Here is a 27,567-nt window from a genome sequence, read left to right on the forward strand (position 1 = left end):
TAATCATAACCAAATTACCATCTGGACCGCAGGGCATGTGCGCAGGGGGACTGAACTCCCCATTGATTTTGTTATTCACTCTCACACTGATATCATATGAATTTGGTATAAATCAAGGGCCCCCGAGTGGCGCAGCGGTCTAGAGGCGTCACTACAGACCCTGGTTTGATCCCAGGCTGTATCACAACCGGCTGTGATCGGGCGTCCCACAATTGGCCCAGCGTCGTCTGGGTTAGGGGAGGGTTTGACCGGGGTAGGCCATCATTGTAAAATAACAATTTGTTCTTAACTGAAACATTACCCACTGCCAAGTGGAGGCACTAAAGCTTTTTTCCTGCGAGATGGGGGGGCGGCTAAATCTTGCTTAGGGCCCTTAAAAAGGCGGCACTGGGCCAAGGCCTACTTATCAAATGTTATTTTCTCATCTGTTATTGAAACACATGAAACGAAGTAGACTTTAACGTATAAAACTTTATTCACATATTTTACATGAGCTACAGAACATCTATGTTAGTTTGAACCAACAGTGGCTGCAGAACATTATCAATAATTGAGAACTGAAATTGGACTCATGATCTGTGCACTGTTTCTGTGAGTTTGTCACTGTACATGGATTAAACTAGAGGATTCTGTTCCATTTGAAACGATATTTCCTGTATCTTCAGGGAGCATGAAATAAAGAGATATCGCTGTGCTGTCCCTCAAGCTGCAAAGCTGGGTCTTGTTCATGCACAAAGAGTGAAAAACCAAAGTAAATGTTAAGGGTACATACCCCTCCAATATGTCTGATCTAAATTATAATAAACATATATACACACACAATGCTCATAATAAGACAATGGCCACCTATGTAAACAATATTTCAAATAAGAACACAAATTTGAATGTGAAAGTCCCTGTAGTAGAGTGAGTTGATACTGATTTCAAGTATTCTCCTTCATGCAGATAGAGGGAAATTATCATGAATGTCTAGCTTGGTGTGGTTTGAAAAAATGTAAACCAAATAAATATAAATATGTTATTAGAATGAATAGCTTACTCAATAGACTAGATGATATGATTGGGGTAAAAGAGACAAAAACGTAATCGTTAAATTTAGGAAATTAGCTTAAAGGCGCGTCAGTTTGGTCCCCCAAAAAATTTGAAGAGGAATTTTCCCTAGTTTGGTTTCACTGTTGCCATCTTGTGACCAAATCTGTTCACTGCAAGCATGAAACCTTGTTCGCATAAACACAAGCAAGCAGAAACGTAATTTCAGTGGTAGATACAAAAACATGTTTTCTTAAGTACTTGACATTTTGTTCTCCAGTTTGATTCAAACAAAGAGTCAAAGAGTGCCTTCTTGTTCTCCTTTCCCGTCCTCCTTTCTCTCCGTCTCTCATCCCTCATTCTCCTCGACCTCGGTGAAGATGTCACTGAAGAAGTACTGGGACACGTTGATGGGTTCCTCGTCTGCTGAACTGCTGTCCACACAGGGAGACGCACTGGGCTGGGTGGCTGGCACCTGAGAAGACTGGTGGAAAGAGAGATGGGGAGGGAGAGAGAGCGAGCGTGAGAGTAGGGCAGGAGTACAATGAGGGTTCTGTTTCTCATCGTTTTGGAAAAAAATAAATACAAGATCATACCCACAACAGTAGGTTGATGTTTTTTTTTGCAAAGTTCATAGGTAAAATACTGTATCACCAGATGTTGTCCATCTCTTTACCTTAGTAGCTGTAGTACACAGGGAGGTACTGGGCTCTGGGTCTGAGTGTAAGGCCAGGACATCAGAGGGTTTTTCCCGAGTCACCCTGGCGGAAAAATCTGGCTTAGTGGTGGTTCTGGTGGCTCTAGTGGGGGTGGTGGTGTTATTGGTTGTGGAAGGTGAAGGCATGGTTCTGGTGGTGGTGGAAGGTGCAGGAGCAGCCCGTTTCCCCCCTGGGCGGGTGGTGTTGACCTGGGGCCTCTGAGCGGCTGCTCTGGTACCTCGGGGAGGGACAGCTACAGGGGAGGTGTTCTTATTGGACATGAAAGACAGGAATCCTCTGGGTCTCCTACCAGGCCTGTAGGGGGAAGGAATATCCAAAATATTTAAATCAATAATTATTAACACTCCTAATCAATCTAATCAATGGAAGACAATCGAATGTGTCCTGTCAATTAACTATAATACAACAGCAGGTCCTTTTAGCTACTTACGACTCCATCTTTAATTGAGGAGTTCATAACTAATAGATAGTAACTAATAGATAGTACAAACAGGGGGAGATAGAGAGTGACAGGTATAAGAACGAATGAATTTCAGACAAATCACCTGCTCAAGGGGCCACCCATAGCCAGCGGTGCAATTTGACAGGCAGCCTGAGACTCCGCCCCTGAACTATTGTCCTCCCCTCCAGTCGGCGTGTGCACTGTCTCTGTACGATCTAAACAGCCCACAGTCCCCTGCTGTGGCTCATCAGCCACCACCTCTCGTGATGCGGTTCCCGTGACAGAGGGGCCTGGCTGGGCCGGGGGACTGGAGGCAGTGGGGTGGTCAGTGTCTAGGGTGGTAGTGGTCAAAGAGGTGGTCTGGTCTGGGGTAACAGGTGACACAGCCTCCTTGGCAGGGGCTGAACAACTGGTCTGTTTCCTTACTGCAGTGTTAGGTCTCACCTGCAGTTTGTCTACTTCACACAAGCAGAGACAGAATTATATTAGGAGAATATTACACAATAAAATGGATGGATGAATGGATGAACGGAATCAAATGAATGAACGAACAAACAAACAAACAAACAGATGATGGAGAGCAAGTGTTTTACACATTGTATTAGATGCACTACTGTGTACTCTGTGCCCACCTCTCCTGGCTCTCTCTGGCACTTTCCTCTTCTTAGAAGGAGGATATGTGTCCTCACTAGTCTCTGCATCAGCCATGGAGTCTTCTGAGGGTTTGGCCGAGGCACACACTCCTACTGGGCCCGCTGTGGAGCCAGACTCCTTGATACTGGTGTATGAGGGTTGAGGAAGGGCCTCATCCACTGACATAGGCTCAGAGACTTCACAGAGGATACCAGCATTCCCTTTCTCCAAACCACCTCCAGGGGCAACAATACCACTGCTGAAGGAGGAGAGAAGGATATGCAAGGTGAAGGGACAGAGTGCACAAAAGAGGGACGAAAGAGAGAAAGAAAGAGGGGGAAGAGAGGAGAAAATGTACATTCATGTGGGAGATAAATTGCATTTGGGGGGAAAACTGAGTGGAAAAGGGGTTAGTGATGACTGACAGGCACAAACCTATGCTGCAGTTGAGCGCCTGCGTCTGCGACTGGTAGAAAAAAGAAAGGCTCGGAGAGGGTCTGGGATGTGCAGCCATTCTCCTCCCCTGTGGGGAGTACTGGGATTTCAGTCAGGGAGAGGATGAATATAGGCTCATCCGGGTCTGACGGGGCCTGGTCCAACAGAGCAGTCGATACAGAAGTTTCTGAGTGCTGTATGAAGACAGCATCACTTTGTTGTGAGAAAAAGCTTCCCTCCGTAAAGACAGACATATCGCCCTGTGAATAGAAACATCGGACGCACACAGATGAGACGCATATCTTAGGAGCACATTTCTACACGCAACCAGACATCTTCGGTAGGAATACATTGAATTACCTGGGTGGTATCAATGACGTCAGTAAGAGGGATGACTTGGTGAATCTGTTGCATTTCCTCCTATGAATACAAACACCACACACACAGATCAGACACTTTAAAAGCACACTGTGGTAATGCAACCGGCTAAACCAATAGCTGACATTTATAATAGCCTTACCTTGGTAGTATCGATGATGTCACAAAAGGGGGAGACTTGGCGGACCTGTTGTATTTCCATGGGAACCTCATCAGCCACATCTGGTGTCTGGACTTCAGGGCTTGGCCTGCTTTCTGGTACCTGGACTGCAGAGCGTGTAGCGGCTCTGGCAGTGCGACCCAAGTTGGGTTTGGGTTTAGGTAAACGGGCCCTGCGGGTTGGGGGACCTGTCTGTTTGGGCTGGTCTGAGTCTGATGTCCCTGACTGGGATCCTCCAGCACTGAAGGAAGAGGAAGTATTTTCCTTTGGGCCATCATGACCTTTCACCTCTTCTGATGACCTCAGAGGTGACTCTGGGACTATGGGTCTGAGTGTAACTGGACGTGGCTGCTCAAGGCTTGGGGTGGGCTGTGGTTGTGAGAGTATGGTGGTACTTTGTGTGGATTGTTGTTTTGAGAGTGTGTTTGTGGTGGAATTTAGTGTGGGCTGGGGTGGTTCTGACTGTGTGGTGGTATTCAATGTATGCTGTGGTTTTGAATGAGCTACTCTGGTTCTCTGAATGGGCGGTGGTTCTGAGAGTGTGGTGGTAGTCTGTGGTGGTTCTGACAGTGTGGTGGTAGTCTGTGGTAGTTCTGACAGTGTGGTGGTAGTCTGTTGGGGTTGTGTGGTCCTAGCAGCCCGTCCCAGGTTGGGTTTGACCTTAGGGAAGTGGCTCCTCCTGGTCTGTGAGGTTGTCTGCTGCTCTGAGCCTTCTGACACTTCAGAACCTGATTCCACCTGAGAGGCGTGTCCAATATCAGTCCCCTCCCTCTGTCTGAGAGGCCCCTCCTCTATGGGTGGATGAGGGATGACTTGGTGAATCTGTTGTATTTCCTCCTATGAATAAAATCACACACACACCCTTTAAAAACACACTGTGGTAATGCAACTGTAACACAACCAGACATCTTTGTTAGAACACATTCAATTATAAATAGCATTTAGGCTAAACCAATAGCTGATATTTATAATAGCCTTACCTGAGTAGTATCGATGATGTCAGAAAGGGGGAAGACTTGGTGGATCTGTTGTATTTCCATCGGAACCTCATCAGCTTCCTCTGGTGTCTGGACTTCAGGGCTTGGCCTGCTTTCTGGTACCTGGACTGCAGAGCGTGTAGCGGCTTTGGCGGTGCGACCCAAGTTGGGTTTGGGTTTAGGTAAATGGGCCCTGCGGGTTAGAGGGCCTGTCTGTTTGGGCTGGTCTGAGTCTGATGTCCCTGACTGGGACACTCCAGCACTGAGGGAAGAGGAAGTATTTCCCTTACGACCATCGTGACCTTTCAACTCTTCTGATGACCTCAGAGGTGACTCTGGGACTATGGGTCTGAGTGTAACTGGACCTGGCTGCTCAAGGCTTGGGGTGGGCTGTGGTTGTGAGAGTATGGTGGTACTTTGTGTGGATTGTTGTTTTGAGAGTGTGTTTGTGGTGGAATTTAGTGTGGGCTGGGGTGGTTCTGACTGTGTAGTGGTATTCAATGTAGGCTGTGGTTTTGAATACGCTACTCTGGTTTTCTGAATGGGTGGTGGTTCTGACAGTGTGGTGGTAGTCTGTGGTGGTTCTGACAGTGTGGTGGTAGTCTGTGGTGGTTCTGACAGTGTGGTGGTAGTTTGTTGGGGTTGTGTGGTCCTAGCAGCCCGTCCCAGGTTGGGTTTGACCTTAGGGAAGTGGCTCCTCCTGGTCTGTGAGGTTGTCTGCTGCTCTGAGCCTTCTGACACTTCAGAACCTGATTCCACCTGAGAGGCGTGTCCAATATCAGTCCCCTCCCTCTGTCTGAGAGGCCCCTCCTCTATGGGTGGATGAGGGATGACTTGGTGAATCTGTTGTATTTCCTCCTATGAATAAAATCACACACACACACCCTTTAAAAAACACACTGTGGTAATGCAACTGTAACACAACCAGACATCTTTGTTGGAACACATTCAATTATAAATAGCATTTAGGCTAAACCAATAGCTGACATTTATAATAGCCTTACCTGAGTAGTATCGATGATGTCAGAAAGGGGGACGACTTGGTGGATCTGTTGTATTTCCATGGGAACTTCATCAGCTTCCTCTGGTGTTTGGACTTCAGGGCAGGGTCCAGTATCTACACTCTGGACCTCAGATGTGGGTCTGAAAGCCACATCTGGTGTCTGGACTTCAGGGTTTGGCCTGCTTTCTGGTACCTGGACTGCAGAGCGTGTAGCGGCTTTGGCGGTGCGACCCAAGTTGGGTTTAGTTAAACAGGCCCTGCGGGTTAGAGGGCCTGTCTGTTTGGGCTGGTCTGAGTCAGATGTCCCTGACTGGGACACTCCAGCACTGAGGGAAGAGGAAGTATTTTCCTTATGGCCATCATGACCTTTCACCTCTTCTGATGACCTCAGAGGTGACTCTGGGACTATGGGTCTGAGTGTAACTGGACCTGGCTGCTCAAGGCTTGGGGTGGGCTGTGGTTGTGAGAGTATGGTGGTACTCTGTGTGGATTGTTGTTTTGAGAGTGTGTTTGTGGTGAAATTTAGTGTGGGCTGGGGTGGTTCTGACTGTGTAGTGGTATTCAATGCAGGCTGTGGTTTTGAATACGCTACTCTGGTTCTCTGAATGGGCGGTGGTTCTGAGTGTGGGATGATATTTGTGGTGGGCTGGTGCTTGGAGTGTGTGGTGGTGGGTTGTGATTTTGAGTGTGCGGTAGTTCTCTGGTTGGGCTGTGTTTCTGACTCTGTATTAATACTCTCAGTAGGCAGTGGTGGTTCTATGATAATCATGGTAGGCTGTGGTTCTGAGGTTGTGGTGATATTCAGCATAGGCTCTAGTGGTGGTTCTGACAGTGTGGTGGTAGTCTGTTGGGGTTTGAGTTGTGTGGTCCTAGCAGCCCGTCCCAGGTTGGGTTTGACCTTAGGGAAGTGGCTCCTCCTGGTCTGTGAGGTTGTCTGCTGCTCTGAGCCTTCTGACACTTCAGAACCTGATTCCACCTGAGAGGCGTGTCCAATATCAGTCCCCTCCCTCTGTCTGAGAGGCCCCTCCTCTATGGGTGGATGAGGGATGACTTGGTGAATCTGTTGTATTTCCTCCTATGAATAAAATCACACACACACCATTTAAAAACACACTGTGGTAATGCAACTGTAACACAATCAGACATCTTTGTTGGAACACATTCAATTATAAATAGCATTTACGGGTAAACCAATAGCTGACATTTATAAAAGCCTTACCTGAGTAGTATCGATGATGTCAGAAAGGGGGACGACTTGGTGGATCTGTTGTATTTCCATGGGAACTTCATCAGCTTCCTCTGGTGTTTGGACTTCAGGGCAGGGTCCAGTATCTACACTCTGGACCTCAGATGTGGGTCTGAAAGCCACATCTGGTGTCTGGACTTCAGGGTTTGGCCTGCTTTCTGGTACCTGGACTGCAGAGTGTGTAGTGGCGCGACCCAAGTTGGGTTTGGGTTTAGGTAAACGGGCCCTGCGGGTTAGAGGGCCTGTCTGTTTGGGCTGTTCCGAGTCAGATGTCCCTGACTGGGACACTCCAGCACTGAGGGAAGAGGAAGTATTTCCCTTACGGCCATCGTGACCTTTCACCTCTTCTGATGACCTCAGAGGTGACTCTGGGACTATGGGTCTGAGTGTAACTGGACCTGGCTGCTCAAGGCTTGGGGTGGGCTGTGGTTGTGAGAGTATGGTGGTACTCTGTGTGGATTGTTGTTTTGAGAGTGTGTTTGTGGTGGAATTTAGTGTGGGCTGGGGTGGTTCTGACTGTGTAGTGGTATTCAATGCAGGCTGTGGTTTTGAATACGCTACTCTGGTTCTCTGAATGGGCGGTGGTTCTGAGTGTGTGATGATATTTGTGGTGGGCTGGTGCTTGGAGTGTGTGGTGGTGGGTTGTGATTTTGAGTGTGCGGTAGTTCTCTGGTTGGGCTGTGTTTCTGACTCTGTATTAATACTCTCAGTAGGCAGTGGTGGTTCTATGATAATCATGGTAGGCTGTGGTTCTGAGGTTGTGGTGATATTCAGCATAGGCTCTAGTGGTGATTCTGACAGTGTGGTGGTAGTCTGTTGGGGTTTGAGTTGTGTGGTCCTAGCAGCCCGTCCCAGGTTGGGTTTGACCTTAGGGAAGTGGCTCCTCCTGGTCTGTGAGGTTGTCTGCTGCTCTGAGCCTTCTGACACTTCAGAACCTGATTCCACCTGAGAGGCGTGTCCAATATCAGTCCCCTCCCTCTGTCTGAGCGGCCCCTCCTCTATGGGTGGAGTTTCTAGAGTGGGCGTATCACTGCTCTGAGGCACTGGGACAGAGGCCGTTGATGTGGTGACTAGGATAGAGGCTGTTGTTGTCAAGGTGACTGGAGCAGAGGCTGTTGTCGTGGTGACTGGGACTGAGGCTGTTGCCGTGGTAATTATGACAGAGGTTGTTATTTTGCAGACTGGGATAGAGGCTGTTGTCGTGGTGACAGGGACATAGGCTGTTGTTGACGTGGCAACAGGTACAGAATCCTCAGCGATTCGTGATGCCTCAGTGACCCTAAGGTAAGGTGTCAGAGACTCAGAAGGAATGGTGCTAGTTTGTGATTGGTCAGTGGGCTGAGGTGTCATCTGGTACAGTTGGTCCTCATTGGAACATTCTTCCGTGATGATATCATCTGCTCCTGCAGTGAAGGCCTCAGCTGCCTGAGACAGGTGGGTGAGGTTGCCGATGGCCAGAAGGGTTCTAGCTGCCTCGTTGTAGCTCTCCTCAGATACTGGAACACAGAGGCGAGAGGGGAAGAGAAACAGTTTAACATTCTATAGTTAGTGGTGTGAGGGAGAGCGTTTATATTTTGTATATATTTTTTACTTAAGAGGATACAATAGATATCAGCTCTTGAAAGGACCAACCTACCTTCCATGTTATCTGGAGACAGGAAGTCTATCACGTCCTAGAACGAAGAAAACTAAAACATTAGTCCTCATAACATAGACACAATCTGGAGCAATATAGCAGCCGTGCTTGACGCAATTGGATGCTTGACCCAGTTATCTCAATTTAACACCGAGAACTTCTGAAAAGTGCTATATACTGAATCTCAAATGTGATACTATAACCAGATTTCTATCCAACCATTTAAAACGGATGAATTGCCTGACACATGAAAAAAAGTCACGAACAGACTGATGGAAACAGTAAATACTGGTACAATTTCAGAAATGTTGAGAATTCGTTCGTTAGTGTCTAGAAAATGTATTATGTGAGAAATGGCAGTGAGAAACACCTTAATGCACAAATAATAATATAATAACCATCAGAACATAGTAAACTTGAGTCACGCGATGATGTGTGGTCCTCCCACTACCAAACATGCAGTTTATTAGGCTACAGATGAAATAACTTAGGATAAACTTCACAGGGTGGTGAAAGTGCACAGTGATGAGTTTGATGCTCCTTTCCAATAAATTCGAGGGCCTTATTCTGGTGACATGATGACCGATGCTTGGCTGCCGTTTTGACAAATAAAAATCCCCAAAAATCCCATACTGTTGGTAGGCGACCCACACTGTATCTGCGAGCTGTTGGCTAGAGCGCTTGTGACAAGACTAGAGTGGACACAGTTGGTATATAACTCTTTTTTGTTGTTGAAAAGGCGATGTAAACCCATTTAACTAGTTTTTTCCCCCCCGGTACTTGGGAATTTAACCGTAAAAGTTATTTTGATGTGCACTACGTCATCACACACAGCCTTTTATCCGCAATAAGTATGTTCGATTGAAACATCTCTGGTAGGAAAATGCCTATATTTTTTTTATGCAGATTTTAGAATTTTCACATGAAAATCTGTCACTAATTGGATGGAAACCTAGCTATTGATGACAAAATGTTGGTCAAAAACATGGATGAAGGAGGGATGGTTGTGATGTATAGGGAAATACATTTTGGCCACATGACACAGACAGGACAAACAGGACAGGGCACATGAGGTCACATGATGACTTACTACTAACAGGTCCAACTGATGTTCACAGGGCACTGTGCCCATTTCACCACCCTGTGCCCGCTCGCATGACGAGTCAGGGCAGAATGCATCATGGGAAATACCCAGGACATCAGGCACGTTGACGGAGATATCGAGCTGTGAGCGGGGGAGAGGATGACAGGATGGAAGGAAGGAAGGGAGGTTACAGGATAGAAAAACCATGCATGATAAATAAATGAATAAAAAGACATACACAGGGTAGGTTGTGCTGGGTTTCTAAAGTGTAGGATAACTAAAGAAGCTTTGTGAATAGCAAGTCGGAGAGTGAATTAAATGGGTAAACCAATGGGATGCAACTGTGACTGGATAAAATAATAAAATAACCTAAAAATAAATACAAATAGATCCATTATGTAGGATCTAGATCCCCGGGACAGTAGACTAACCTTTTTCAAAGCATTGAGCCAACCCATTCCATAGTGGTTCAGATTTGTTCTTTACACATTGACCCTTCCAGCAACTATGGTGCAATTATGGTGGAGCAATTATAGGGGATGTGTAACCAGGCCAGTGCATTACAGCTAAGCTCAGTTGTGTGAAATGGTAAGTGTGTCACCCCTCTCACCTCCTCCATGGTCTCCTCAACCTCTGTGGCGACAGGTTGTGGCGAGCGAAGGCTCATGGGAATGAACGCAGGTGCCTGGTTCTCATCCTCTGGGCTTGTGGGATTGTGGGTGTCCTCCTCAGCCTGCGCCTCCTCTCTCCATGCTCCTTCTTCCTCATCTTCATCTTCAGACTGGGACGCCCTGAGGGTGACCAGCTTGGATTTCCTAGCCGCTGATTGGCCCTTCCTACCTGGCAGTGCTGGGCCAGGTTTGATTTTGGACCTCCTGGATGCTGGTTTGGATTTGGGCTTGGTGGAGGAAGAAGTGGATGGGGATCCGTCTGAGGCAGGAGTGGGGGCAGAGTCTGAGGGCGAGTCCCCATCCTCCTTTGCAGGGTAATTCAAGAGCTGTGTCTTTTTGGGTATTCTGCCATACCTGAAATACATTAACATAGTTAGTTTTACTGCCATCTATGGCTGTGACCCTCTTCAGTTATGTAGGATCAGTGTGCGTGTGTGTACCTGGTGGGTTTGATGGGTTTATCGTTGGCTTCTTCCTCCTCTCCCTCAGATGAAGAGAGTTTACCAGCTTTCTTCTTCTCCTTTTGACTGACTGAAGGAGAAGCATCTTTATCTACCTGAAAGTAAGTTAAAGTAGAGGTTGGACCACACAGACACTCAACTACTTTTCAGCTATTGAGGTTCAGACAACAGTCTTAGGGTTTATAGAATGTTACAAACATTTACGATTAATAAGAAAAAAAGTCACAATTCTCTGTGATTGGTGTGCGTCATATGACCAGGGGAAGTTTTTTTGTCCACAATGATGTTGGAGTGAATATAAGCTCTATTTACCCTCTTAAAAATGGGGTTTTCCTCACAGGACAAAGACCTACCTGTTCTTCAGACAGCCCTTCTTCAGTGTTCTCCTCCTCTGTAGGTGTTGCCCCATCTTTAACGTTAGGCTTGGTATTGGGCTCAGGGCCCCTCTGGCCCCACTTCCTACCCAGGTTAGGAAGAGGTCTCTGGGATCGGCCACGGGACAACTGGGCTGGTTTGATCACCACAGGTCCCTTGGCTGCTTCCACAGGCCCTTCTGCCTGCTTTGAACTAATAAAAAAATACATCATAATTATTAAACCTACAATATGTAATCTTTTGGGCGACCTGACCAAATTCACATAGAAATGTGAGTTATAGATCTGTCATTCTCATTGAACGCAAGTCCAAGAAGTGGTAGATCTGTTCCATGTACACTATTTCTATGCTTCCCATTCTTAAATTCTGTTTTTTGCGTCTTTTACTTTCGGTTTTGTACACCAGTTTCAAACAGCTGAAAATACAATATTTGGTTATTTAAAAAATATTTCACAGGGGTTTAGATGGCACAATGACTCTCTACAAAAACTGAAATTAGGCAAACTAATAGACTTTTAGCAAAATGTAAAATGGCAGAGCGACATCTGCATACTGCACCTTTAAAGGGACATTTCTAAAATGTTCAACTTCATAATCAACATCTCCAGCACCACCCCAACATCAACATATGTGAAAATGGCACATTTCTATGTTTTGTTAGATAGAGGAAGATAAGTCTTTCCAGTGACATCATCGGTGTGCATCATGATATTTTAACCCATTGTGAGTAGGCATTGCCTACTAATTGGTTGAGGATGTCATTAGAAACACTTATCTTTCTCTATCTTTTTCCACACAAAACATAGAAACACTATTTTCATAGAGGACTCTCCATGACCAAAAGTATATGGACACCCGTTTGTCAAACATCTCATTCCAAAATCATGGGCATTAATATGAAGTTAGTCCCCCTTTGCTGCTATAACTGCCTCCACTCTTCTGGGAAGGCTTTCCACTAGATGTTGGAACATTGCTGCGGGGACTTGCTTCCATTCATCCACAAGAGCATTAGTGAGGTCGGGCTCTGATGTTGGGCGATTAGGCCTGACTCGCAGTCAGCGTTCCAATTCATCCCAAAGGTGTTCGATGGGGTTGAGGTCAGGGCCTTGTGCAGGCTGTTCCACTGCTTCAGAGACCAACGGCGGCGAGTTTTACACTACTCCAACCGACACTTGGCATTGCGCATGGTGATCTTAGGCTAGTTTGCGGTTGCTTGGCCATGGAAACCCATTTCTTGAAGCTCCCGACGAGCAATTCTTGTGCTGACTTCCAGAGGCAGTTTGGAACTCGGTAGAGTGTTGCAACCAAGGACAGACGATTTTTACTCGCTTCAGGGGTCCCGTTCTGTGAGCTTGTCGCCTACCACTTCGCGGCTGAGCCACTGTTGCTCCTAAACGTTTCCACTTCACAATAACAGCACTTACAGTTGACCGGGGCAGCTCTAGCAGGGCATACATTTGACAAACTGACTTGTTGGAAAGGTGGCATCCTATGACGGTGCCACGTTGAAAGTCACTGAGCCCTTCAGTAAGTCCATTCAACTGTTAATGTTTGTCTATGGAGATTGCATGGCTGTGTGCTCCATTTTACACCTGTCAGCAACGGGTGTGGCTGAAATAGCCGAAACCACTCATTTGAAAGGGTGTCCACATACTTTGTATGTATAGTGTATGTTGATGTTGGGGTGGTGCTGGAGATGATGAATATGAAGTCAAAAAATTATTTTAGCACTTGACACTTTTTCTCCTAATGTAAAGAACAAAATAGTTGACATTTACAAACGGCAAGCATTACCTCTCTGGAGGCCCTGCCTCAGAATCTTCAGGTACACCAGCCTCTTCTGAGGAAGCAGAGGAAACAACGGCAGTAAGTAAGATAAATAATGAGTTACTAGATTTTGTATATTTTCACTTTGTTGTATGGCTACTGTGAAAAGCACCACTGAAGTCGTGGAAGTTCTACTGCACCTTGATCACTTGTTATTAGGTCGATCTTCTTTTTCTTTCCATCCTTTGCTTCTTCAGGAGAGGACTCTCCTCCTCCATCCCTACTTTTGCGTTTTCTCTTAGTGGTGGGAGCGGAGGAAAGTGTGGTCCCTTCATTAGAGACGTTCTCGTTCTCCTTCTCTCCCTCCATCTCCTCTGTGTCCATCTCCGCGTCTAACCCCTCCTCCTCCACGTCGCTCAGCTGCTTCGCTGCTTTCTTTTCTGATGGACAGTGAGAGCAGAGATAGAGACTCATACAGGGAGCAAGGACGGCTAATGCGTGGGCTGAAGACATTACTACCTTTTAACTATGAATAATGTTCAAGAAATCACAACAATTTCACCAGATTACATAGGTGAGAGATGCCATATGAGATGCAACACATCATCATCATCAACAACAACACATTTTAACGTCTGTTAAAATCCACTCTGAGAAATTCAGGCATTGACTTTGTGGTGGAACTCCCTACATGACCAACTAGGTAGTAAACAAGGAAATGTATCTTAGTTACCTTTCGGTTTGATTTTTTTCTTGATTCGTATCTTTTCTGTGGGGGACTTGTTATTTTTGTTCCTCTTTGCCTCTGCAGCCAAGATCTTCTCCAGGAGACTAGTGAAGAACTCAAGATCCAGCCTGCGTTTCTCCTCTAAATCAAATCACATTTTTGTTGGTTAGATACACATATATAGCAGATGTTATTGCAGCTGTAGCGAAATGCTTGGGTTCCTAGCTCCAACAGTGCAGTCAGAACAGAGAAAAGACCAAGATGAATTGGATTCCCGAATCACGTCTATAACGGCCGAGTATAGTAAGTTCCTTCTGATAAAAGTTTTTCAAACTTACTGAAGGCCTTGTCTATCCTCCAGCTGTTTGCTCTCTCCTCTTTCTTGAACTTGTTCTGAAAGACACAAAAACAGGAGACAGAATTACAAACCGGCAGTAACACAACCTAGTACAGTTGTATAGTGCTACAGCCCCGATCTACAGTATTTAGGGTTGGGCGGTACCCAGACCTTCATATCTTCATTACCGTCCTTCTCATCCTGGGATTTATGGTATTAGCAACTTAGTACACAAGAGGGTGCCAAAAACACACAAAAGAAAAACCCATTGGGCATCCATTACCAGAATGCTAACAAAATGAGTGCAAGTAATAGCGAATTTCCATGGAGGCTGCTAGCTAAATATGCTAACGGGCGCAAATGAAGTCGCTCGGGCAACAAGCCTGCCTGCTCTGCTCAGAAAAGGGGGGGGAGAGAAAACGGGCCAAGAACGGAGAGGAGAAAAAAACGAAGAAATCAAGATAGCAGAGAGAGCTGTACAAATAACTCATCCAAAGGGCTTTGACTTCTTAAACAAGGTAGAAAGCTAACACAATATGATGCCCTGTTACCTTAATTATTCAGCCACTTACTTAGAACTACCAAGTTAAACTTGAACGCTAACACAGAATTTCACGCAGGAAAAAAGAAATATCTTTCTGCATTTTGTAAACGCAGACCTAAAATGCTCGTTATTGTAATTTCTGCTCAGCATCAGACAAATCTTGTGCTTCAGTTGCACTTCTCCACTCAGATGAGAATTCACAAATGGGCATTCTATCATCAGACAGCGCTCTGACTGATGTGTAGCTACTTTTCTCTGGTACTTTTCTCAGTGTAACCAGCCTACTTTTCTAAGGTAAAATGGAATATTAACTTTAAGCAAAACATAAGGAAATGTACCTGGCAACATTCTTTCTATGATAAACATAAAAATATGATGCCATGCATCATTTTGGCAAAAAAAATACCTTGCTTTTTCACAGTAATCTCATTTACTTGTGTGGCTGCCAGCTGTTAAAAATGAAACAATTTTCTGCTGAATGTGTTGCATTAATGTATTTTCTGTGAAGGAAAACTATAGTTGCACATCCCTGATCACTCTATTGAAGCAAAAATGTTAAACGTTACTTTCAAAGAAATGCGACCCCTGTCAATACACAGCTGGACCTGCTCCCGCTTTCTCCCGTTAAACTATTTACAAACAAACATTTGACTGGCTCAACTGTTCTGGGGAACTATGGTAACCTTCATAATGTAACAATGAGACAGGTGAAATGAAAAATGCGATCTGCTTAATCTCCTAATGAATTACACAAGTTGACTGAAGGTATTTACTTAAAAAGTAGCTAAAATGAATTGGAAAAACTTCAAAGAAATAGTTAACAGTTTTGACGGTATTGAAAAACCATCCCGTGGCTATTTCCAAATACCCCGTATACCTTATGGGTAGGGCCTGTTGTTTTGGTTGATCATGACCTGTATTGAAATCTTTATTTTAAGCCTTTTCCAGAAATGAGAATTACACCAAAAATTAAAGCAAAAGTATAAGGATGGTGCTGGACCATCTGACATTTAAAAAAAAGAGAAGGGGAAAGTCTTATGGAAAACATTTATTTAATGGTTAAAGGTCCAATGCACCTGTTTTATTTCTCTCATAAAATAATTTCTGAGGTAAAAAACGAAGTACCGCAATTTCCAGACTATTGAGCGCACCTGAATATAAGCCGCACCCACTGAATTAAAAGAAATATATACTGCTCAAAAAAATAAAGGGAACACTTAAACAACACATCCTAGATCTGAATGAAAGAAATAATCTTATTAAATACTTTTTTCTTTACATAGTTGAATGTGCTGACAACAAAATCACGCAAAAATAATCAATGGAAATCCAATTTATCACCCATGGAGGTCTGGATTTGGAGTCACACTCAAAATTAAAGTGGAAAACCACACTACAGGCTGATCCAACTTTGATGTAATGTCCTTAAAACAAGTCAAAATGAGGCTCAGTAGTGTGTGTGGCCTCCACGTGCCTCTATGACCTCCCTACAACGCCTGGGCATGCTCCTGATGAGGTGGCGGATGGTCTCCTGAGGGATCTCCTCCCAGACCTGGACTAAAGCATCCGCCAACTCCTGGACAGTCTGTGGTGCAACGTGGCGTTGGTGGATGGAGCGAGACATGATGTCCCAGATGTGCTCAATCAGGTCTGGGGAACGGGCGGGCCAGTCCATAGCATCAATGCCTTCCTCTTGCAGGAACTGCTGACACACTCCAGCCACATGAGGTCTAGCATTGTCTTGCATTAGGAGGAAGCCAGGGCCAACCGCACCAGCATATGGTCTCACAAGGGGTCTGAGGATCTCATCTCGGTACCTAATGGCAGTCAGGCTACCTCTGGCGAGCACATGGAGGGCTGTGCGGCCCCCCAAAGAAATGCCACCCCACAACATGACTGACCCACCGCCAAACCTTTCATGCTGGAGGATGTTGCAGGCAGCAGAACGTTCTCCACGGCGTCTCCAGACTCTGTCACGTGCTCAGTGTGAACCTGCTTTCATCTGTGAAGAGCACAGGGCGCCAGTGGCGAATTTGCCAATCTTGGTGTTCTCTGGCAAATGCCAAACGTCCTGCACGGTGTTGGGCTGTAAGCACAACCCCCACCTGTGGACGTCGGGCCCTCATACCACCCTCATGGAGTCTGTTTCTGACCGTTTGAGCAGACACATGCACATTTGTGGCCTGCTGGAGGTCATTTAGCAGGGCTCTGGCAGTGCTTCTCCTGCTCCTCCTTGCACAAAGGCGGAGGTAGCGGTCCTGCTGCTGGGTTGTTGCCCTCCTACGGCCTCCTCCACGTCTCCTGATGTACTGGCCTGTCTCCTGGTAGCGCCTCCATGCTCTGGACACTATGCTGACAGACACAGCAAACCTTCTTGCCACAGCTCGCATTGATGTGCCATCCTGGATGAGCTGCACTACCTGAGCCACTTGTGTGGGTTGTAGACTCCGTCTCATGCTACCACTAGAGTGAAAGCACCGCCAGCATTCAAAAGTGACCAAAACATCAGCCAGGAAGCATAGGAACTGAGAAGTGGTCTGTGGTCCCCACCTGCAGAACCACTCCTTTATTGGGGGTGTCTTGCTAATTGCCTATAATTTCCACCTGTTGTCTATTCCATTTGCACAACAGCATGTGAAATTTATTGTCAATCAGTGTTGCTTCCTAAGTGGACAGTTTGATTTCACAGAAGTGTGATTGACTTGGAGTTACATTGTGTTGTTTAAGTGTTCCCTTTATTTTTTTGAGCAGTGTATATTTTGAACATAAATAAGCCGCACATGTCTCTAAGCCGCAGGTGCCTACCGGTACATTGAAACAAATAAACTTTACACAGGCTTTAACGAAACACGGCTTGTAACAAAAATAAATAGGCTTCAACGAAACACGGCTTGTAACAAAAAATAAAACATTTGCAGTAAGCTTTAGTTGTCTTTTTGCACTGAGTCAATTCCTCACGCTGCTGTTTCCAACGTCTTATCATCGACTCATTAAGACCAAGCTCCCGTGCAGCAGCTGTATTTCCTTTTCCAACAGCCAGATCAATCGCCTTCAACTTGAAAGCTGCATCATATGCATTTCTCTGTATCTTTGCCATGATGAGGGTGACAAAATGACTACCGTAATCAGAATGATGGGAAGTTTGAGAGCGCTCGATTTAATCTAAACAGTAAACAAAAAAGTTGTTTGACCTTAACCCGTTCGGCAATTTCATTGGTCTAATGAAAGCTTCATGCCGCCAAAGAACTGAGCACGTCACAGAATGTGTTTTTTGGGGGAAAAAAATGTGTAAGCGGGAAAAATACATATATTAGCCGCGTCATTGTTTAAGCCGTGAGGTTCAAAGCGTGGGAAAAAAGTTGCGATTTATAGTCTGGAAATTACGGTATCTTACTGTGATTATTTTCAATTAAAATGGTCAACGGGCAATTTCTCAAGGAATAATTCTGCTAGGACTGTCTGGGAGTGGGGAGGGGAAACTGAACATTTGCTGTTATTGGCAGAGGTTGGGAACTCTCTTTCTCATTGGTGGTCTATTAAGTAATTTACCACATGGTATCATGGAAGGCCAAAACATCCTCCCGCCAAAACAAGATGACATTTATGGCAGTCTTTTCAAATAGCTCTTACACTAAAAGGGCATTTTCATAATTTCACAGTATTATTCCATCCTCAGTGTGGAAATATACATAAATATATACACTACTGTTCAAAAGTTATGAGTCACTTAAAAATGCAAAAACAATGCAAAAAAAGCAACTTTTTTGTCCATTAAAATAACATCAAATTGATCAGAAATACAGTGTAGACATTGTTAATGTTGTAAATGACTTCTGATCCTGGAAACGGCAGATTTTTTATGGAATATCTACATAGGCGTACAGAGGCCCATTATCAGCAACCATCACTCCTGTGTTCCAAAGGCACGTTGTGTTAGCTAATCCAAGTGTATAATTTTAAAAGGCTAATTGATCATTAGAAATCCCTTTTGTAATTATGTTACCACAGCTGAAAACGGTTGTCCTGATTAAAGAAGCAATAAAACTGGCCTTCTTCAGACTAGTTGAGTATCTGGAGGATCAGCATTTGTGGGTTCGATTACAGGTTCAAATGGACAGAAACAAATAACTTTCTTCTGAAACTCGTCAGTCTATTCTTGTTCTGAGAAATGAAGGCTATTCCATGCGAGAAATTGCCAAGAAACTGAAGATCTCGTACAACGCTGTGTACTACTCCCTTCAAAGAACAGCGCAAACTGGCTCTAACCAGAATAGAAAGAGTGGGAGGCCCCTTTGCACAACTGAGCAAGAGGACAAGTACATTAGAGTGTCTAGTTTGAGAAACAGACGCCTAACAAGTCCTCAACTGTCAGCTTCATTAAATAGTACCCGCAAAACACCAGTCTCAACGTCAACAGTGAAGAGGTGACTCCGGGATGCTGGCATTCTATGCAGAGATACAAAGAAAAAGCCATATCTCAGACTGGCCAATAAAAATAAAAGATTAAGATGAGCAAAAGAACAGACACTGGACTGAGGAAGATTGGAAAAAAGTTTTATGGACAGACAAATCTAAGTTTGAGGTGTTCAGATCACAAAGAAGAACATTCGTGAGACGCAGAAAATATGCAAAGATGCTGAAGGACTGCTTGACACCATCTGTCAAGGATGGTGGAGGCAATGTGATGGTCTGGGGGTGCTTTGGTGGTGGTAAAGTGGGAGATTTGTACAGGGTAAAAGGGATCTTGAAGAAGTAAGGCTATCACTCCATTTTGCAACGCCATGCCATACCCAGTGGACGGCGCTTACATTTTTACATTTTTTTTTACATTTTAGTCATTTAGCAGACGCTCTTATCCAGAGCGACTTACAGTAGTGAATGCATACATTTCATTTTTTTCATTTCATACATTTTTTTTTCCTTTTTTTTTTTTTCGTACTTGGCCCCCCGTGGGAATCGAACCCACAACCCTGGCGTTGCAAACACCATGCTCTACCAACTGAGCTACAGCTTAATTGGAGCCAATTTCCTCCTACAACAGGACAATGACCCAAAGCACAGCTCCAAACTATGCAATAACTATTTAAGGAAGAAGCAGTGAGCTGGTATTCTGTCTATAATGGAGTGGCCAGCACAGTCACCGGATCTCAACCCTATTGAGCTGTTGTGGGAGCAGCTTGACTGTATGGTACGTAAGAAGCACTCATCAAGCCAATCCAACTTGTGGGAGGTGCTTCAGGAAGCATGGGGTGTAATCTCTTCAGATTACCTCAACAAATTGACAACTATAACGTCAAAGGTCTGCAAGGCTGTAATTGCTGCAAATGGAGGATTCTTTGACAAAAGCAAAGTTTGAAGGACACAATTATTATTTCAATTAAAAATCATTATTTATAACATTGTCAACATCTTTACTATATTTCCTATTCATTTTGCATCTCATTTCATGTATGTTTTCATGGAAAACACGGACATTTCTAAGTGACCCCAAACTTTTGAACGGTATCAAATCTTAAGTGTAACATACACATGGTTAGCAGATGTTAATGCGAGTGTGCTTCTAGATCCGACAGTGCAGTAATATCTAACAAGTAATCTAACAATTCCCCAACAACTACCTAATACACACAAATCTAAAGGAGTGAATGAGGATATGTACATGTAAGTATATGGATGAGCGATGGCCGAGCAGCATTGGCAAGGTGCAATAGATGGTATAAAATACAGTATATACATGTGATATGAGCAATGCAAGATATGTAAACATTAAAGTGCCATTATTTAGCATGTTATTGTATAAAGTGGCCAGTGATTGGGTCTTAATGTAGACAGCAGCCTCTCTCTGTTAGTGATGGCGGTTTAACAGTCTGATGGCCTTGAGACAGAAGCTGTTTTTCAGTCTCTCGGTCCCAGCTTTGATGCACCTGTACTGACCTCGCCTTCTGGATGGTAGCGATGTAAACAGGCAGTGGCTCGGGAGGTTGATGTCCTTGATGATTTTTTGGGCCTTCCTGTGACATCGGGTGCTGTAGGGGTCATGAAGGACAGGTAGTATGCACCCGGTGATGTGTTGTGCAGACCGCACCACCCTCTGGAGAGCCTTGCGGTTGAGGGCGGTAAAGGTTGCCGTACCAGGCTGTGATACAGCCCGACAGGATGCTCTCGATTGTGCATCTGTAAAAGTCTGTCAGGGTTTTGGGTGACAAGCCAAACTTCTTCAGCCTCCTGAGGTTGAAGAGGCGCTGTTGTGCCTTCTTCACCACACTGTCTGTGTGGGTGGACCATTTCAGTTTGTCTGTGATGTGTATGCTGAGAAACTTAAAACTTTCCACCTTCTCCACTGCTGTCCCCCTGAAGTCCACGATCATCTCCTTCGTTTTGTTGACGTTGAGTGAGAGGTTGTTTACCTGACACCACGCTCCGAGTGCCCTCACCTCCTCCCTGTAGGCTGTCTCGTCGTTGTTGGTAATCAAGCCCACTACTGTTGTGTCGTCTGCAAACTTGATGATTGAGTTGGAGGCGTGCATGACCACGCAGTCATGGGTGAACAGGGAGTACAGGAGGGGGCTAAGCACGCACCGTTGTGGGGCCCCAGTGTTGAGGATCAGCGAAGTGGAGATGTTGTTTCCTACCTTCACCACCTGGGGGCGGCCCATCAGAAAGTCCAGGACCCAATTTCACAGGGCTGGGTTGAGACACAGGGCCTCCAGCTTGATGATGAGCTTGTAGGGTACTATGGTGTTGAATGCTGAGCTGTAGTCAATGAACAGCATTCTTACATAGGTATTCCTTTTGTCCAGATGGGATAGGGCAGTGTGCAGTGTGATGGCGATTGCGTCGTCTGTGGACCTGTTAGGGCGGTATGAAAACTGAAGTGGGTCTAGGGTGGCCGGTAAGGTGGAGGTGATATGATCCTTGACTAGTCTCTCTATTCACTTCATGATGACAGAAGTCAGTGTTACGGGGCGGTAGTCATTTCATTCAGTCATCTTTGCCTTCTTGGGTACAGGAACAATGGTAGCCATCTTGAAACATGTGGGGACAACAGACTGGGATAGGTAGCAATGAATATGTCTGTAAACACACCTGCCAGCTGGTCTGCGCATGCTCTTAGGACACGGCTAAGGATGCCATCTGGGCCAGCAGCCTTGCGAGGGTTAACACTTTTAAATGTTTTACTCACGTTAGCCACAGAGAAGGAGAGGGGGGCGCAGTCCTTTTTAGCGGCCGTGACGGTGGCACTGTATTATCCTAAAAGCGGGCAAAGAAGGTGTTTAGTTTGTCTGGAAGCGTGATGTCGGTGTCTGTGACGTGGCTGGTTTTCTTTTTGTAGTCCGTTATTTCCTGTAGACCCTGCCACATACGTCTCGTGTCTGAGCCGTTGAATTGCGACTCCACCTTGTCCCTGTACTGGCATTTCTCTGGTTTTATTGCCTTGCGGAGGGAATAGCTACACTGTCTATATTCAGTCATATTCCCAGACCTCTTTCCATGGTTAAATGCGGTGGTGTGTGCTTTCAGTTTTGCGCGAATGCCGCCATCCATCCACGGTTTCTGGTTAGGGTATAGGTCGAGTCAGCGTATAGGTCGATGTTGTTCTCTGTGGCTGACCGGAACATATTCCAGTCCACGTGATAAAAACAATCTTAAAGCGTGGTTTCCGATTGGTCGGACCAGCGTTGAATGGTTTTCGTCACTGGTACATTCTGTTTGAGTTTCTGCCTATAAGACGGTAGGAGCAAGATGGGGTCGGGGTAGGATTTGCTGAAAAGAGGGCGGGGGAGGGCTTTGTATGCATCGCGGAAGTCAGAGTAGCAGTGGTCGAGGGTATTGCCCATGCGTGTAGCGCAATCAATATGCTTGCTCTCAAATTTGCTTTGTTAAAATCCCCAGACACAATAAATGAAGCCTCAGGATATACAGTTTCCAGTTTGAATATAGTCCAGTAGTGTATATATATATTTTTACTGCCCTGTGCATTTAAATCCAGGTTATGTGACATGAACAACCAAAACACAGGGCCCTACTTATGGGGCTAAATCAGGAATAACACTATAATAAATTACACAGGTAATTTCTAGACTGTCAGTGATACCTTGATCTCGGTGCGACCGCGGTGAGGGAACAGCTGTCCAATCATGGAGAAGTCTGTTCCCACCATACTGATGGCCAGGAAGAACATGTCCGTCTCTGACGAAACAGCACAAAGACTTTGTTTTAGTAGGACTTTTGGTTTCAACATGCACAAACGCAGGTAAACTAAGGTGTAACTGATGATTAAGTAAATATTGGGATAGAGTAGAGTTCTATTGTACCCAAGTAGTGGTTGTCAGACAGACCTTTGTTGGACCAGGGCTTGACGTGTGTCCCCTTCCTGAAGCTCGAGTAGGTGGTTGTGGAGCCACGCTCAAAGATGGGGTCTCTATCATCAGCTGGGTTGGGCCCTTTCTGCCTCAAGACCTCCACTGTCAAACTGGGACACACACACAAACACACAGGGGGAGAAAGTTAGGTAACATCCAAACATAACAGGATTGGGGTGAAGTTCAATTCAGTCAAATCAGGAAGTCAATTCAGGAAGTAAATAAAAAATTGCTTTTCAATTAGGAAACTGAGAGACGTCGCTGACCTCTCCTCATCGATGATCAGAGAGCCGTCTTCTGCCACCTTCACCCGCGGGACCATCACCCCATCGTCATCCTCATCTTCATCTCCCTGGCTGGCTGTCTCAGCTGGGGCCTCCGGCGTTGGGGGTCTTTCAGGTGACCTGTATAAGACAAAGATGATAATTTCAATTGGGTTAAATAGCACAGGTCACTTGGTTGTTACATTGTGAGATGATATTTCACACACTTTATTGCCTGCCTAAAATATATTTTCTAGAAATGGAAAATAAACTTGAACATGATACAGTCTTACTCTTCTCTTGGTGGGGTGAGTGGGAGGACAGTCTCGTTCTCCCTCTGTTCCTCTACCAGATAAGACCTGAAAGGAAAACACAACACAGGGAACTTACGCTTCAGAAAAACCTTTGAAATAGAACATAGATTTACACTGACTGTCCCCAACAAATACACCCCCCACCCAGACTCACACCCACTAAAGGTGTAAGCTTACGTCATGGGGTTGGTATCAGGCAGGTAGTAGATGAGATCTCTCATGGTCATTTTAGAGGGATCTAGTGTGTATTCGCTCACACACACCTTGGCTTTGCTCCGTTTCTGCACATTCAAAACATCACGATGTTAAAATTCAGCGGTATGACAAGCATCTAAACAATGACAGTAAACACTGTCACTGAGTGTTTGAGATCTGCAATGAATTTGCATTTCTTGGTATCTTCAAAACATTGACTGTGCCTAGAGAAGCGTTTAACATATTAATTTGCAATAATAATCTTACATTCTGTGCAGATTGTGTGTTATCAAACATGCATAATGTTGTTAGCTAACAAGATGACATTATCCATCCTTAAATAGATTGAACGGGATCTTAAGCACATACAAATTAATAACATTGTACGAATTGGAATTTGTAACATACAAATTCTTTTTTTTATTTTTTATAAATAAAATCAGGACGTAACATATCAAACTAAATGGATTATGTTGAATACAGTTGTGCACAATTACTGGGGACACGTTTTGGCTCGTGAGCGCTACTTTCAAAATTACTGGCTGAAATTGTACAAAACCTTTCTAGCATCACTTTATTATTTGAACTAAAGATCACCAGTGAGACTAAAACCAATCTCACCTTCTCCTTGTTCATCTCCTGTCTCAGCAGCTCTCTGAGTTTCCGGGCCTTAGCCAGCCTCTGTAGGTCTGTTGGGTCATTCAGGAACCTGCTAAGCCTGGACTTCCCTGGTGCCAGCCCGGTGAGCCCACCAGACACAGACCTGGCGACCAGAGTCTTAGCTCTCTCTGATACTGAGATACCCTCTTTGTCTGGAAGGGAGGATGATGGGACTATCTCTAACGGAGTGGATGGACCTTTAATGGTTGGTGTTTTTTTCAGGAGATCTAATTGGATACTGCCTTTGCCTGCTGCCTGCGGGGTCTGTTGTGACGAGGATGAGTCCTCCACTGCCACATTCCCCAGAGAGGTTGTTGTAGGGCCTGGGGAAGCTGGGGACAGTGGCCTGGGTTTGGGTTGTCCTTTGGACTGCTTACTACCACCAGAGGGCCTCCGCCTTGGGGATCTCATGCCCTGTGGGGGTCCAGAATCTGTCTGTCTGGGGGCCTCTGGAGCCTCAGGGGTTGGAGCTGGAGTCTCAGTGCCCGCTCTCACAGGGGACTTGGGGGTCCTGGGGGAGGAGCGGGTGAGGGCTGGGGTGGTGGCCACCCGGGGTTTGGCAAGGTTTGGCATGACAGCGAACCGCTTCCTCCTTTGAAGACCAGCAGAGGGGGTGCTGCTGGAAGCCTCACCATTTGGGTCTTTTCCATCCCTATACCAAAGACAAAAGGGTCAGAGACAATGCAGACAGTCAGCTAATACGTGGGCAACACTGAACCACAGTCAGAGGATGGTTGTTGGGGCAAAACCAAGTTTAAACCTAGTCTGATTAATATGTATATACAGCCTGAAGCCAATGGCTGCAAAATTGTGTAAATGTTTCTTATGAGCCAGAATGTATAATACATTTACATTTAAACTTACTCTCCAGGTGGTCTGTGCGGTTTGTCTTTAAGCTGCTTGAAATTTGAGGCAAATCTCCAGAGGAAAGTATTGTTTACTGTGACAATAAATTATGTATTCTGAATCAGGGGAGGATGGAAAACAATCCAGACCTTTTTGTGTGACTTTTTCATATATTTCAATTTTTTCAATTTTTTTCTTCAGATTTCCCAATTTTTTAAATCATTTAAAGTGTGGATTGTTCTCCATCATCCCCTGATTCAGAATACAACATTTTCATTGTCATGGCATGCTTAGTTCAAAGCTATTGACGAAATGAAAAAAGATCCAATACAAAACAAACTTTACCTTGGTGAAAAATCATATACCTACTGCCTCTCTAAAAAAAAAATCTGGTAAACAATACTTTCATGTGGATATTTTGTCTCAAATTTTTAGCAAATGAAGGACAAACCGCACAGACAGCCAGTATACTAAGTTAAAATGTATTTCTATTGAACATTTACACGATTTTGCAGGCATTAGTTTCAGGCTGCATATACAAATGAATTGTGTATTACAGCCTAATTCATCAGACTAGTTTAAACCATGTGTACGACCCATGTTACCTTGAGTAGTTCTCAATTCTACAACAAAATTTGAAATCCTATGAGAGATTATAAACCTCCAGAACAGTCACTGACAGCCACACCTCTGCATTTACACATTCAACTGTAAAAGTGACTATAATACATTTGACTCAATTATGGATGTTGATTAAGGCAGCCCCCTGCACCTCTCTGATTCAGAGGGGTTGAATTAAATGCAGAAGACACATTTCAGTTGAAGGCATTCAGTTGTACAACTGATTAGGTATCCCCCTTTCCCCATTGATCGATTGGCACTCACTCTCTGGGTGTGGTGGACTCTGTGGAGGCTTCTAGCACTGCAGTTGTGGTGTCCTTCATGCACTGGCCCCCTGCCTGGGGAAGGTCCTCGGAGGCCTGGGAGCCTGCAGCTGGAGCCTCCTGGGAAGGTGGAGTGTCCTGGGAGGAGGCTGGGGCTGGCCCTCTGCCTGCTGGCCTGACGTTCGGACGAACACTGATCCTGGATCTGCGAAGCATTCTGTCCTATTGCAGAGAGGCTGTGACACAGATGATGACATTAACTATAAGAAACACATCAGAAATCAGGGTTGCTAGCAAGCGAACTTTTATTACATATATGCCAAATAACCATCAATGGCTTGTGTCTAAACTAGTTAGCTACTAAATGCATCTGTTAGCTGCAAGAAGTCTGATCAGCTGCCAAATGTCACTCACTGGCTCACTTATCTTCTGACTCAGCTAGCTAACGTCAGCTACGTGTCAGTCACATACCATAGCTGACTACCACGGGTAAGTTAGCTAGGGAAATTCACCAGAAAACGTAAAGTGAGATAAATTACAATTTCAGCTCACTGTATTTTGTTAGCTAGCATGTCTTACATAGTAACGAGTGTCTTACATAGTAGCGTGCTAAAAGTTGTAAACTTGCTAACAGCTAGCAGTCACGCTTTCTTTAGACGCCTAGGAAAGTAATGTAGCAATGTAATACTAACTTCCACTTCCCCAAATACGTATCGTAATCCATAAAAATACCAACCTCGTATTTAATGATCAGTTTTTCGACATATATTCCATATGGTCGACGTTTTAATCCGTCTAGCACCATGCACACACACACACACTAGTCCACCATGACGTTGTCATTTTGATTACGTCAAAATTTCATTCGTGAAAGGGATTGTGGGAATAGTAGTTTGAGTGATAGAAAGGCCAAAAGTTTCGTTAGAACAGCAGCTCATGTGTTCATGTTATTTCAACATTGCAAAATTGAAAGGGACAGGTACACAATATTATTTGAATACATACTAGCTAGCAGTACTTTATTTAGAACATGATTGTAAGGTAGGTATATCAAAAACATAAGTCATCACATCATAGGGCAGGAACCTTGAGTCAAATTTACCCCCTTTCATTTTTCTTAATCAGGGGCACTAAACTAAAACACAGAAAGTACAATGTGACTTAACACATGAATATGTATTAAAAAGTCAAATCATTTCAATTTCAGTGATTCTGGCAAACAAAAAAAATACAAGAGTCACACAACCCATTGTAATAGGCTTCCCTGTGGCCCAGCATGGTGTGCGCAACGCCAGGGTTGTGGGTTCGATTCCCACGGGGGGGGGCAGTACAAATAAATAAAAATAAAAATGCACGAAATGAATGCATTCACTACTGTAAATCGCTCTGGATTAGAGCATCTGCTAAATTACTTAAAA

The 27,567-nt window shown here is 44.9% G+C and overlaps 1 protein-coding gene across 10 annotated transcripts; it reads right to left on the reverse strand.

Moving 5' to 3' along the window:
- Positions 1-451: 451 nt before the first annotated feature.
- LOC106561920 (transcription factor TFIIIB component B'' homolog) lies at positions 452-27,017 on the reverse strand. 10 transcript variants are annotated; one of them, XM_045688650.1, is made up of 28 exons: positions 26,886-27,017; positions 26,151-26,385; positions 24,381-25,071; positions 23,742-23,845; positions 23,544-23,609; positions 23,254-23,391; positions 22,964-23,097; positions 22,720-22,814; positions 14,082-14,136; positions 13,750-13,884; positions 13,217-13,456; positions 13,044-13,089; positions 11,228-11,441; positions 10,854-10,969; positions 10,353-10,767; positions 9,749-9,883; positions 8,659-8,695; positions 6,996-8,518; positions 6,623-6,851; positions 5,778-6,589; positions 4,777-5,631; positions 3,779-4,633; positions 3,619-3,678; positions 3,259-3,518; positions 2,823-3,082; positions 2,294-2,648; positions 1,706-2,042; positions 452-1,513 (listed from the first exon to the last, which is right to left on the reverse strand). In XM_045688650.1, the coding sequence occupies exons 2-28, from the start codon at positions 26,363-26,365 to the stop codon at positions 1,379-1,381; spliced, it is 8,517 nt and encodes a 2,838-aa protein (XP_045544606.1). In that variant the 5' UTR covers positions 26,366-26,385; positions 26,886-27,017; the 3' UTR covers positions 452-1,378. The 10 variants fall into 10 exon arrangements, with proteins under 10 accessions (XP_045544606.1, XP_045544596.1, XP_045544573.1 ...); XM_045688640.1 differs by having other exon boundaries at positions 3,779-4,355; positions 4,386-4,633; positions 5,778-6,851; XM_045688617.1 differs by adding an exon at positions 26,564-26,647 and having other exon boundaries at positions 5,778-6,851; positions 26,886-27,013.
- Between the last annotated feature and the right edge of the window lie 550 nt (positions 27,018-27,567).

This window comes from Salmo salar, chromosome ssa01 (assembly GCF_905237065.1).
Source record: "Salmo salar chromosome ssa01, Ssal_v3.1, whole genome shotgun sequence".
Taxonomy (NCBI): domain Eukaryota; kingdom Metazoa; phylum Chordata; class Actinopteri; order Salmoniformes; family Salmonidae; genus Salmo; species Salmo salar.

Excerpts from the sequence above, each read along its gene's own strand:
- LOC106561920 (XM_014126314.2), bottom strand. The coding sequence starts at position 26,365 with ATGCTTCGCAGATCCAGGATCAGTGTTCGTCCGAACGTCAGGCCAGCA. Across the intron at positions 23,098-23,253 it reads CTGATCATCGATGAGGAGAG|TTTGACAGTGGAGGTCTTGA; the intron begins GTCAGCGACGTC and ends TGTGTGTCCCAG. Across the intron at positions 8,696-9,748 it reads ATCAGTTGGACCTGTTAGTA|GACGTGATAGACTTCCTGTC; the intron begins GTAAGTCATCAT and ends TCTTCGTTCTAG.